This window comes from Callionymus lyra, chromosome 10, assembly GCF_982586985.1.
Source record: "Callionymus lyra chromosome 10, fCalLyr1.hap1.1, whole genome shotgun sequence".
In the NCBI taxonomy this organism is placed as follows: Eukaryota; Metazoa; Chordata; class Actinopteri; order Syngnathiformes; family Callionymidae; genus Callionymus; species Callionymus lyra.
The window spans coordinates 28,397,281-28,409,040 of record NC_141827.1 but is presented as its reverse complement, the minus strand read 5'-3'; the positions used below and the strand labels follow the sequence as shown (position 1 = coordinate 28,409,040).

Here is an 11,760-nt window from a genome sequence, read left to right as displayed (position 1 = left end):
CTCATCACAGCGGGGCCACAGGGCCACACTAGAGCCGTGTCTCCATCTGAAGGACATCACCTCGCTGTGCCGTGGTGTCAGCAGAGACAGACTTCTTTCATCCGTGTGCTTAAACTGTCGACTCCGAGAGGATCTGAGAAGGAGAAAGTCAAACGATCCCGCCGGTGTTTGACATCACAGAGTAATTTGGGGGGTCTGTTAGAGCCCAAAAACAAATCCAACACCTGCAGAGCTTCACAGCCAAGACCAGCTCGGAGAGCAACAAAAGAATCTTTCTCACATCCCAGAGCGTGGATCATATTGAAAAGCATCCGTCCATCTCGACTGCTGCAGTGCAGGAGCTTCTTTTAATTGACTTTTCTTCTGCAGGGTCTCACAAACAAGACCCCCCAGAGTTTCCTCGAGAGAACATTTCAAAGTAGCTTTCCAGAAGTTTGAAGTGAGTTCCTGAAGCATTGCTTACATGTTTAGAAGTGCAGTTATGCACCGAAATAACTTCATTTTTAGTCCTTATTAAATATGTCAATTAAAGTGCAATTACAGATGTGTTTGCTTGATTTGAACATTAAAATGCTATTTTAATTACAGTGTAATTACAAGAGGCTCTGTGGTTGAAGCTCAACTCACTGGTGACAGTTGCAAAGAGATCACTGAACAACTTACTGTCCATCATGGATGATGACAGTCATCCTCTGAACACTGTCATCAGTGAACGGAGAAGCAGATGGAGCATGAAGGCTCCTCCCATGATGCAACACTAATAGACTCAGGGACTTACATTCCATCAGATCAATAGTTCTTAAAAATCAAACTGGTGCATCCAGGTATTATGGCGACATCTAACCCAAAGTCTGGTTCTCTTGAGGTTTCTGCTTGAAACAGCAACTGGCACAGTTCAAGACAATTCTTTTTTTTCTTTTTGATAGATTTATAGATGAAATTACCTTTAATACACAGACGTTCTTAAAATATTTAGGTATTCCAAATTGTTTAAAGGAATAAAAAGTTTTAAAAAATGAATTAAAATGAAAGAATAAACTAATGAATAACATTTAAATACACAGATATTTTATTTATGTTTTTTTGTAATGTTTAAAGGAATGAAAATAATGATAATTTGAGAAAATGGAAAGAAAAATGAGCATTATTAACAAAATAAAGTCACAAACACTTATTACCCAGAAATCACTTCTTTTACCCGAAAAGTACATTATTTACACTGTGAATGTGAAAAACAAAGAAGCCAACACCGCCACCTAGTGGTGGTTCTCACATCTAAGCGTCGAAGATCACACGAAACACGTCACAAAACTTGACTCAAAACATTTCCTTTGAAATATTTATTAAGGTCAGTTCTGCGTCAAACCGTTCAGAAAGTGTTTCTGTAGAAGGACAGCAGTTCTTCAAGACTCCCAGAAGAGCCAGTGGAGGACTTCTGAGCCTGGCTCTTACCCGTGGGTTGCGGGACAGGTTTTGGGGCTGCAGGTGGCGGGGCAGGGTTTGGGGCTGCAGGTTGCGGGGCAGGGTTTGGGGCGGTTTGCTCGGGGGCGTGCGGTTCCTGACCGGGGACTGCAGGTTGCAACGGACACTGAGGATAATACTGGGGCTGATATTGCGGGTAGAAGTTTGGCGGAGGGAAAGGAGGACAAACAAACGGAGCGGGGGGGAAAAAAGAAGGAGGGGGGTACTGGTAGTTAACGGGGGGCACGGGGGCAGAGTATGATGGCTGTGGAGGAGGAGGAGCGACATCTGGTGGCTCCGGAGTCTTAACCGGACTCGACTGAGCCGGAGGTGAAAGATCCGTCTTTTGAGGTGGATCCACTTTGCTCTCCCGGGTCCCTGACACTCCTCCACTATCCTTATAGGGGAATACGGAAGGAAGTTTCCTCTCCGGCATCTTGGCATTTCCAAATCTTGGCCTCTTCTCCTCGTAGTACGCAGTCGGAGGTGCAAATTCCGACTCGCGCTCGTCCCGACATCGGCTCTTCCACTCAGTGAACATGGACTCTTGAATTAGGACGAGGAAACGTTTGGTTTCGTTAAGAAATGTTAAAACTCACCATTTTAATTTAAATTAATTTTCTACCTTCACTGTAAATCAGAAATACTATCAGAAGGATTTAAAGATATGTGAACATTAATAAGAATAGATTAAATAATATTATTAAACAAATAAAAGTTGTTTAAAATTATGATTACTTGAATTTGCAACACAGAAAATTAAATGCCCTTTTTAATGGAGTTACCGTAATTTTTAGACGACATCATAATGCTGGCTTTTCAATTTGATAGAAAGTAAAAGGACTTTATAGTCTGTAAAATACAGTATTAAGAAATCTTTATATGTAGAGTTGTGTATTAAACGGTTAAAAGAAGATCATCATTGAAAGAATCTGGATTTTTCTTAAGACAACTGTTCCAGTACTTTAGAAGGAATAACTTATCCAGCTGGAATCAAACCCAAAACTTTTTTGCTGCGAGTACCAAACCTTTTCTTTCATCTTTTAAAGAAAACCACATTGAGAATCGAAATTAAAAGTTGAGTAACATGCAAAGAGTACGACAACACTTCACGAGACGCTGAACAAGTTAAACAGAGTTCAGGAAATATTTACCTTTGCCTCTGTCCCACTCTCTGACATGAGGAACTCCCGGTTTAGTGTCTCTCCTCTCTTGAATCTCAACATGTACTTTCTTCGCAATGCTGACCTCAGGACAGTCCTCTGGCGGAGGTGCAGGTCCCATCATGCCTTCCTCGTCTTCTTGTATTGATCGAAACCAAACAATATTCTTCAGTTACAACTAAAGATTTGTGTCACAACATCATGTTTGTTTTTTCTTCACCTTCATCTTCATCTTTCTCATCCACAGCATCTTCTCCCTTCCCCTTCATTTTCCTCCGCTTGATTTTGGCCAGACGTGCCTTAAGAATTGCTTGTCGTTTGTCCTTCAGTCGCTCTCGTTTGCTGCGCTGCTCCGTCGTCTATACGTGAGAACAAAGTCACAGGATAAGTTGACTGACTTGATCATGCATTGAGATGAAGGAAGTTTAAATCATAAGTTTAAGCAGCACACCTGGTCTCTGAGCATGTCCAACGTTTGCCTTTGCTTCCGGCGATCCTCTTCGTCGTGGGAGAAAGAAAAGTAGCCGACACCCAAGTCTCGAGCCTCTGAAGGAGCAAAGTTTTTAAAGAACAACATGAGAAACACGAGAAGCAAAATAAAGAGGACGCAATGTTATTTTTGCCGCCTGGAAAAAAAAAATTGTACCAAACAAATCCAGAGGAACTCAAACAAAAACCAGGAGAACCATTTTCCACCAGCTCCACGCTGCAAAAATACTAAGAGTTTCTATTTCATAAGGTCATGTCACAGCACTGATGATGTTGAGTGACGGTTCAGGCTGGAAACCATTGATAAGTAAAGTAAAGTGTGTCCAGAGAATTTACAAAATGAAAACAACATTTGCAGATGTTAAATCACTTTTCATTCATAATATTACTTTACTATCATTTCATTGATTTAATCTAGACAGCTTCCAAAAACCAAATCAAAGTCAAACATACAAAAAATATTTAACAATAATTACAAGCGAGTCTCATCATTCTCTGGACAGAAAACATCTGTTGGTGCGAGTCCGGGGTAACACAAAGCAAGACGAACCTTGACCCCTGATGTCCTCGTAGTGAACAGGTCCGACCGGCCGCTTCATGGCCTCCTCTTCTTCCTTCTCCCATTCCTGCCTCTGCAAATCTCGCCGCATGTCTTCGGACAGATGCGTCTTATCGGCGGTGATTAGTCTGAATTTATACATTCAAGTTATTGTTTGCAAAAATAATCCATTCATAAAGAAGTAAAGTTTAAGAAGCTTCACCCTTTTCCATATTGATCCAAATCCATTCTCTGGTAGCTGGGCAGGTCTTTCTTCATGCATCTCCTGGACCTCCCCAGTGCATCCATGTAGTCAACCCTGCACGTTGAAAATGGGGTAGCTGATCAAAATTAATTTATCAAATAATTTGGTGCTGAAATATAAACCGGTGGTTCTCAACATCTGCGCCAAAAAAGTGTATTCTAAACCTTGGGCAAAAAGTTATGCATTTTATTTTGAAGGGGAAAAAAATGGAAAACATTTTACAAAAATTGACTTTCTTTATTGACTCAAAGCTGCAGAGCAGGAGTTATTAACTGCAAAGAATTTGACCTGAAAGTGAAGGTTTTTCTACTGGCAGCTAACCCGACTGGGTTTCAAATACCACACACATGACTCTTTTTTAAAAGCTTTAGGGTCTAATTAATTACATATAACATTATAAAGTTTTATATCTCAGGCTCAAACTGCATATTTTTATAGATGCATTTAATATTAAACTTGCATTTTTTCTCTTTATTTGGGTCAGGACTTTTCATTACAGAGAAATGGTGAGACCCAAAGACAAACCACTTGTGAACCACTGGTGTTTACCATGTGACGTGTTAGAATTCAAATGCATGATTATCAAACTCATTTCCAAAACGAGTAGCTGAAACATTACCACTCTTCATCGGGATGTTCGGGTGGAGGTGGGACGGCAGAAAAGTTTTTTTCTTCCTCATCTTCGCTAGTAGCTTCCCTTTGAGAATATGTCCCCTTCTTTCTGTCGATTACCTTCTGGGTGAAATCCACCAAAAACAGACTCTCCGATTCTTCGTCTGACAGAGTAGATAAATCACTGTCAAAACAATTATATAGGGTACATGTCAAACGTCACTCACCTGGAAATTCTCCTTTGGACATCTGCTCATAGAGTTTAGCTTTCTCCTCCAGCTTACGCCTGCCATAGTTGAATTAAAATAGTTAGAAAAGTGACATATTCTTCTGGATAGTTAGCTTCGATCACCTTGAAGAATCAAGACTGCTCTTCTCCTCAGCCAGCATCTCTGCATCTTTCTCTGACCTGGCGGAAACTCCGGGATTCTGTTTCGTCCACACAGTTTGTTTCTACACAACAGACGGATAAAGCGTTTAGACAAGGCAGGAGTAAATCACTATTAACACACCTTTATTTTGGGCTTTGCTCTTGATGCTGTATCCGAATGTTGTTGTCCAAGTCTGTCCTGTTTGAACTGCTCCTGCTTCCTGTACAGCTCAGCTTTTAGATCCACCAACTAGACACACAAACCAGTATTAATAATCCACTTTAAGAGGTGAGGTCCATAGTTATCTACTATATTATGTGCGCATATTCAAGGTGCTAGCTTATTAGCAACGTATGTGTTTATCTATCAATTGACAGACAAACATGATAATTATGTATTTATAAATGAAGGATTGGAGAACTTACCGATGAAGCAGTCACTTCGAATGCCTTTTTCCTTCTGTCCATGATTTTATATTCGTTTATACCGAAGTTGACCGCAGTGTATGATCATGATCTTATTCTTCTTCGTTTGTATTTCTCGGTACTGTTCGTCTTTATCGCTCCCTAGTGGCGCTACCAGTACATTACATGTATATGTCTCCATTACTGGACGTCGCTGATGTTGGTGCATTCATTGAACTAATGGGTTACTAACCTGTTTTTGTTTTTTTGTTCTCCACGTACTGAACTAGAGGAGTGATGCAGGTTCATTAGTAGACACTCTCGCTCAATGTTCTCTCCTGCTTAAGTGCTTTTTATTTTCACCTGTTCTTGGTTAGAAGATGAGCCTCAAGCACGTCTGAGCAAGTGAGCGTCGATTTAACTTCCTTTTCTGAATCTGGGTGTCTGGCAAATCCAGGTATCCAGATCAAAGTCAATGTGTCCATAATCCTATATAGCCCGAGTATTTAGAAGTCAAAACATGTTTTTTTAAACAAAGCCATGTCATATATTTTCAGAAACATTCTTTTTATTTATCTTGTTTGTTCTCATTTTATATTTAAAATCGCTCTAAAATCTCAACCACCAAACTAGATTAGCATTCTTGTGTACGCCTTCACTAAATCTTATATGCCGTAGAGTTGAGTTGTGTTGTTACGCAGCGTTGCAAGAACTGTGTTCATGTCTTCTCCTTTAAGACTGCTCATCTCCTCCAGTGTGTGGATTCCCATGCCAGGGTGGGAGAACAAACACACCTTTTTTGGCACCTGTAAAAAAACAAAAAACATCCTTAAAAAAGTACAAATCTTTTTTAAATCACATCATCAGGGTTAAGACCATAATAAATGACATATAAGAGTAACATAAATAATAGTATGAGGACATATTCTGTTCAGTGTATAAAGAAATAATAGTAAAAGTTTCCTTCTCTATGCTCCTTTTTAATCAGTATCTTGTCTGATCAGCTGAATTCCTTTTAATTACAGTTGGACATTTTTTAAATTACAGTTGAAAATTGGTTCAATTATAGTTGAAAATTGTTTGATTAAAGTTGAAAATTGTTTAATGATGGTTGAAAATTGTTTGATTATAGTTGAATATGGTTTGAATACAGTTGAAAATTGTTGGTTTCTTTGTTTAATAGTTTCCAATTATAAAAAAATAAATATATTTTTTTCACTGGAACTGATGAAAGGGACACAATGAGACTAAACCTAAATAAATAAACGTTGCTTCAGAAGATTCTCCTTGTACGTCGATGATTCTTTGAGCTCGACAAAATAGACATTACTGAGTAAAACACATCCAAAACTGACTGAAAGAAGTATAAAAAATGCTTTGTATCACATGATAAAAAACCCTATCGTTTTACTTTACCATTCAACAACTCATGTGTCTGCCTACAGAGAAAAATACTATTTTAAATGACAATGACACACGAGTAAATGCAAGTCTTGGATGACACACTGAATCCAAAATGGATCATTTTAGCTTCACTGCAGTGGCGTTTTCTGGACTTAAAATATTATTTTTTACTTTTAAATGAATCATTGGCAGGATCATGCAATGGTGTTATTTATTAATGGATTACTTGACACAACTATTTAATTACAATTAATTGCTGCTGCAATATTGGAATACTAGCTGAATTATTGTGATTAATACCCTATGAAGCAAATGTATTTATGTGGAATAATATTTATGATGAGTCAAGTGTTCCTTCTGTGGCCTCACATTCACCCGCCATGTTCTATAAAGACACAAATGGTCATGAGCTGTTATGACGAGCTGCTGTGCCGCTCAACATAGACGTGAAGGGAAGAAATAAACGCACATGCTGACGAGAGCAGAATATGGTTTCGATGGAACAAGAACTCGCCTGTCGAGGCAGGAAATACGGTGCGTCGGTCTCCACCACTATTCTGTTGAGAGGAATCCTTCGAACGGCATCACGGACGTCCCGGGCTTTGATATATGTGATGAGGGCGGTGAATCCCACATACATGTTGGGAAACGCTTCCAGGAAGGGCTGGATGACATCATAGCTGTTGGTAAAACAATGCCTGGAACACACAACCAGATGAGAGAGTCACAATCTCTTCGTTCATTTTCTTCTCCAAAAAAGGTCAGTTTTTGGAGTCAAAAATCATGTCCATTTTTGGATAATTTTTACTCTGTCCTTTTAAACTTTGACTAAATCTGAGGTGTCTATGAATTATTATCTTGTGTTTATTCATTGCTCCCCATGAACACCTGAGCTTCTTCAACTATTCTTATAGCCATTTCACCCTCTTCACCCTAAATATCTCGAATATATCCCTTTACTTTCTAATACCTGAACTGATCTGCTTTCAGATATTCATGTATTCTACTTCCTTGTATCTCCAGATTCTCCTCCAACTCCTCCCATTCAAATCACTTCATCATCAGCAAACATCAATGTTCATTAAAATGATTGCACAAACTGGATACAATGACGGGAAATCCTATGATTTTGAAAAAAAGTACCAACATAAATGATACAGGGCTCCTACAGTTAAATAATTCAAGACTTTTTTAAATATAATTTGACATTTTATAATACATATATACTGTACATAAACTCAAAAAATACACGGTACTGCTTTCAGTCATATATAAAATGATCAAGGGCAAACACCTCTTTCTGAAGTTGCTAACCATGTTGAAAAAGAACCACAATGTGTATCCGCTCCAGGTCATGGCTGCAACTGCTGCAGTGCAGTGTTTGGTTAGTTTTATTGTGATTCAGGTCAATTCGTCAACGATCAAAAAAAAAAGGAATAAATAAATGTTACCAAATATTTTAGAGATTGTAAACTGATGAATCCTTTTTATCACATGCTCACATTTTCAAGACATTCTGATGCCGATTAAGGCTTTTTTTTTTCAATTCATTTATTTAATGGTGACCTGAAGGCCCAAAACGAACTCCCTGGCTTCTAGAAATACTTATGTAGTGGTGCATGTCATCACCTTGACACAGAGACAACACAAGGGATACCACAAACACTCTTTTTTTTTTCGGGCCTTCGGGTCACCTTGACCCAGAGACAACACAAGGGATACCACAAACACATTTTTTTCCCGGGCCTTCTGGTCACCTTGACCCTAGGATATGGCAAAGGTTAAGGATCCAAGGGACTTCTGTCATAATAAATAAATAAGATGTCAAGGTCAAAGTGGTTGCCAAGAGCAGTTGGTTCTAATTCAACTAAACAAGACCAAACCTGGTCACCAAAACAACGATACAAGTCAATGGTTTGACAAACCTGTGGATTTTATAATCCGAGGGGACACACTTCTTCATGATCTGCAGCAGGTCGTCATCTGCGTCCCTGCAGTGGATCACCAGAGGTTTCTTCATGCCGATGGCCAGTTGTAGCTGTCGCTCAAACACCTATATAGAAATAAAAGTATTGATCATCTCCTGGTTTTAGACCAATCAGACTGTTTTGTTACCCGTTTCTGCTGGTTGACATCTGTGGAGTTTTTGTGCGAGTAGTCCAAGCCGATCTCACCGTACGCCACTGCTTTGGGGTGCCGCATGGCTCTCAGTATATGTTCCTCCTGGTTGACGGAGTAGTTCTTGGAGAAATGAGGATGGCATCCAAAAGCCCCCCAAACCATGTCCTCAGCCAGTAAACCCTGCCACAAAGACTCCCTCACCATGGTGGACGGGTTACAGAAGTTAGCAATGCAACCTTGGAAGTTAGGAGGAAAACTGTCCCGGTACACGTTCCTGAATCGCCTGAATGTTCCTTTGAAGTTCAGCTTTCTGTAGAGAAAGTCTAGATGACAATGTGTGTCGATGAACCCGAACTCTTGTGAGTAGACTCTAGTTGCTGTCGTTTCACCGCCCAACGAAAACCTCTTCTTATTGTTGATTCTGTTGAAGAGGCCGGGCGACGGTTTGGGGGAGCCGGACCAGGAAGCTGCGCGTCTGTTCACAGGCTCTGACTTTGATGCTCTTCTGCTGGACTGAAGTCCTAACGAAAATGGGTCGAATAGATTCGTCGAAGGTGAGACGTAAGGATTCTCATCGTGAGCTCTTGACTGTCCAGGTGATCCTGGTGAAAACAGAAGGTCTTCAGGAACCTTCTCTTTGATCTCGGGGTGGGAGTCATGTGACGACACTGTAGCTTCAGGAGTGTTCCCTGAGGAAGGACCGGGACTGCAGCAGTCTGCGGAGTAGTCCAAAAGTGCTGTGGGAGATCTTGAAACATACAGAGGGACGTATGAGGAGTTGCACTCTTCAGGTTTGGGAACATTTTCTGGAGTCCAAGTGGAGGTCAACTCTTCTGTTCTGGAGTCATTCTGCGAGGATGTTCCTTCATACGACCACCTCTGGATAGTCAAGATGATCAGCAGGATATAATATCATCTTTGATGAAATCTATACACTTACCTTCTCCTCTGGCCGCGTCATGAAACTTCTGGAAAGAGACTCCACAACATGATCCGATTGGTCTTCATCAGGATCTCCATTGTTGGTCAAGATACCCTCAGAATTAGGTGATGGGGGACATTTAACTGGAGAACAACTGGAAGCCACTACCAAGGTTGGGGTGGATGGGGGAGGAGAGGGAGACGCCTGGTTCGAGAGTCTCCTTTTTGGCTTAGTGTTGTCCAGAGCAGCCAACAACGCTGATCTAAAGATCGCCTTCGATCCCTCCTCAGGTGTCCTTTTGCTCGTTTTTGAGACCGAAGACTGAGGTGAAGGTGAAGGTGAAGGTGTGCGCAGAGCAGGATTATCCTCAACCTGCAAGAGAACTATCAGTCATTTCCTTAAATACTGTGACTGTTGTCCGGGTCCACTAAGGAAAAAAGGAAATTGGTGTAAATGTGAAAATGTTAAATATTTATACAAGTTCGATATGTCAAAATTATTATACATAAAATGCTGAAAAATACAACAAATTGAAATTATACTTTTAAATTGCAAAACAAGTTTAATATACTATTCAGTTGTACATAACTTCATTATATATTTTATTATGTACGTTTATGTAGATCATAACTTAGCATGTATTTTTGAGATTTCAAAACTTTTTTTTCCACTCATTTGGACGACAATACTTGTGAAAATGACAAATGAGGAACAAAAGATTCTGAACAAAAAAAAAAGAGTCAATATTATTTAAAAATATATATATAATTAAGTCCACATGCGGGTTCAAACTTTTTACAAGTCTGGTTTAGTTACTGTAAAAAGTTGTTGTCAAACCATTTTGTAAAAATATTAAAAAATTAGATGGAAAACCTTCTCTGGTAATTCCCATGAACCTCCTTTTTTTTCCCTGTTAGAAATAAGGCAAAAAATTATGATCTTCTTTTTTCATACGAGCGAAAAGTAGTTGGCTTATAACAATATTTCATCAAGTTTTTATTTTTGCCTTTTTACTGTCCTGTGGACTGTCAATCTAAAGAAAATTGTAAATGTCAATCAAACTAAAATAAGAAAATAATATCTAATGTTTGTTTACCTTTAGTGACTCAAAGGTTTCCCTGGAGAGTCTCTTCAGTTTCACTTTGGCAGACGAACGCATGTCCGCATTCGTCACCTTTCTTTTTGGAGTTTCTAGACTCAGAGATCCAAAAGCAGATGGTCCTGGAGACCCACTGACCTCTGCGTCCAAAGGTTCATCCCACCTAGATGGCGTCTGTGGACTTTCCTGGAGCTGTGAAGGGGAAGCGACCGCTGTATGTCGCCGCCTGAATGTTACTGTCCTTTCGTCCACGTCCATGGCTGCACAAGACAAGATGAATGATTAAAAAAAAGACTTGTTGGAAAGGAGTTGTTTAATTTTTGTTATCATAAACAGTTATTCATTTAAGTTCATGATAAAAAATTCACTTCCCAGCAGTTAGAGAATACATAAATAACAAATTAAATTAAACTTTCAATGATATAAATATAACTTTTCAATTAATTCTTTAAATTATTACAACAAATTACATTGATTAGATGAGAAAAGTTAAAAATGTAAGTTAATATATGTTAGGTACATTAAATAAATAACATTCAGTACTAGTATGTCAAAGTTTCTGCTCCAAACGTTGATGTTGATTTTTCACTACCTGTTGTCGGTCAACTTCGAGATCCTTGTCACTTTTCCAGCAGCTCCTTCAATTAGATGATAAAAAAGCTGTATTTAAATGTATATTGACTTTACATTTTTCGTGGAAAATGTAGTAATTTCAATTCCAAGCTTCCAGGTTTAGCCGTTGACGCCAGTTGGAGCTAAAGTGATGCTACGACGTCAATCAGGTGCTCTGCGAGATCGCGCTAAACATCGCGTGATTACCAACATATTCCAGCTTGAAAATAATATAAAATAAAATAAAATAAAAAAAATAAGTGTTTACAAATTTGTATTACAGTAACACATTTTTATTC

At 39.2% G+C, this 11,760-nt stretch overlaps 2 protein-coding genes across 4 annotated transcripts; both read right to left on the bottom strand.

The window, feature by feature from the left end:
• Positions 1–1,325: 1,325 nt before the first annotated feature.
• Positions 1,326–5,453, bottom strand: ccdc174 (coiled-coil domain containing 174). Of its 2 annotated transcripts, none has more exons than XM_087801528.1 (11): positions 5,325–5,453; positions 5,041–5,148; positions 4,881–4,981; positions 4,756–4,814; positions 4,536–4,692; positions 3,875–3,970; positions 3,664–3,800; positions 3,076–3,170; positions 2,845–2,983; positions 2,616–2,762; positions 1,326–2,007 (listed from the first exon to the last, which is right to left on the bottom strand). In XM_087801528.1, exons 1-11 carry the CDS (start codon positions 5,364–5,366, stop codon positions 1,370–1,372), a joined length of 1,719 nt encoding a protein of 572 aa, XP_087657654.1. In that variant the 5' UTR covers positions 5,367–5,453; the 3' UTR covers positions 1,326–1,369. The 2 variants fall into 2 exon arrangements, with proteins under 2 accessions (XP_087657654.1, XP_087657655.1); XM_087801529.1 differs by having other exon boundaries at positions 2,616–2,759.
• Positions 5,454–5,895: 442 nt separating this feature from the next.
• Positions 5,896–11,604, bottom strand: tatdn2 (TatD DNase domain containing 2). Of its 2 annotated transcripts, XM_087801356.1 has the most exons (7): positions 11,442–11,604; positions 10,847–11,109; positions 9,769–10,122; positions 8,823–9,707; positions 8,633–8,760; positions 7,222–7,405; positions 5,896–6,109 (listed from the first exon to the last, which is right to left on the bottom strand). In XM_087801356.1, the coding sequence occupies exons 2-7, from the start codon at positions 11,105–11,107 to the stop codon at positions 5,969–5,971; spliced, it is 1,953 nt and encodes a 650-aa protein (XP_087657482.1). In that variant the 5' UTR covers positions 11,108–11,109; positions 11,442–11,604; the 3' UTR covers positions 5,896–5,968. The 2 variants fall into 2 exon arrangements, with proteins under 2 accessions (XP_087657482.1, XP_087657483.1); XM_087801357.1 differs by lacking the exon at positions 11,442–11,604 and having other exon boundaries at positions 10,847–11,162.
• Positions 11,605–11,760: the final 156 nt, after the last annotated feature.

Bases quoted from the DNA above. Each gene is read 5' to 3' on its own strand.
- ccdc174 (XM_087801528.1), bottom strand. From the start codon at position 5,366: ATGGACAGAAGGAAAAAGGCATTCGAAGTGACTGCTTCATCG. The intron at 3,171-3,663 runs GTTCGTCTTGCT...TTGCTCCTTCAG, and splicing joins CGAGGACATCAGGGGTCAAG to AGGCTCGAGACTTGGGTGTC. The intron at 2,008-2,615 runs GTAAATATTTCC...TCCTAATTCAAG, and splicing joins AGAGTGGGACAGAGGCAAAG to AGTCCATGTTCACTGAGTGG.
- tatdn2 (XM_087801356.1), bottom strand. From the start codon at position 11,107: ATGGACGTGGACGAAAGGACAGTAACATTCAGGCGGCGACATACAGCG. The intron at 9,708-9,768 runs GTAAGTGTATAG...TTGACTATCCAG, and splicing joins TGACGCGGCCAGAGGAGAAG to AGGTGGTCGTATGAAGGAAC. The intron at 6,110-7,221 runs GCGAGTTCTTGT...GTTTTTTTACAG, and splicing joins CGTATTTCCTGCCTCGACAG to GTGCCAAAAAAGGTGTGTTT.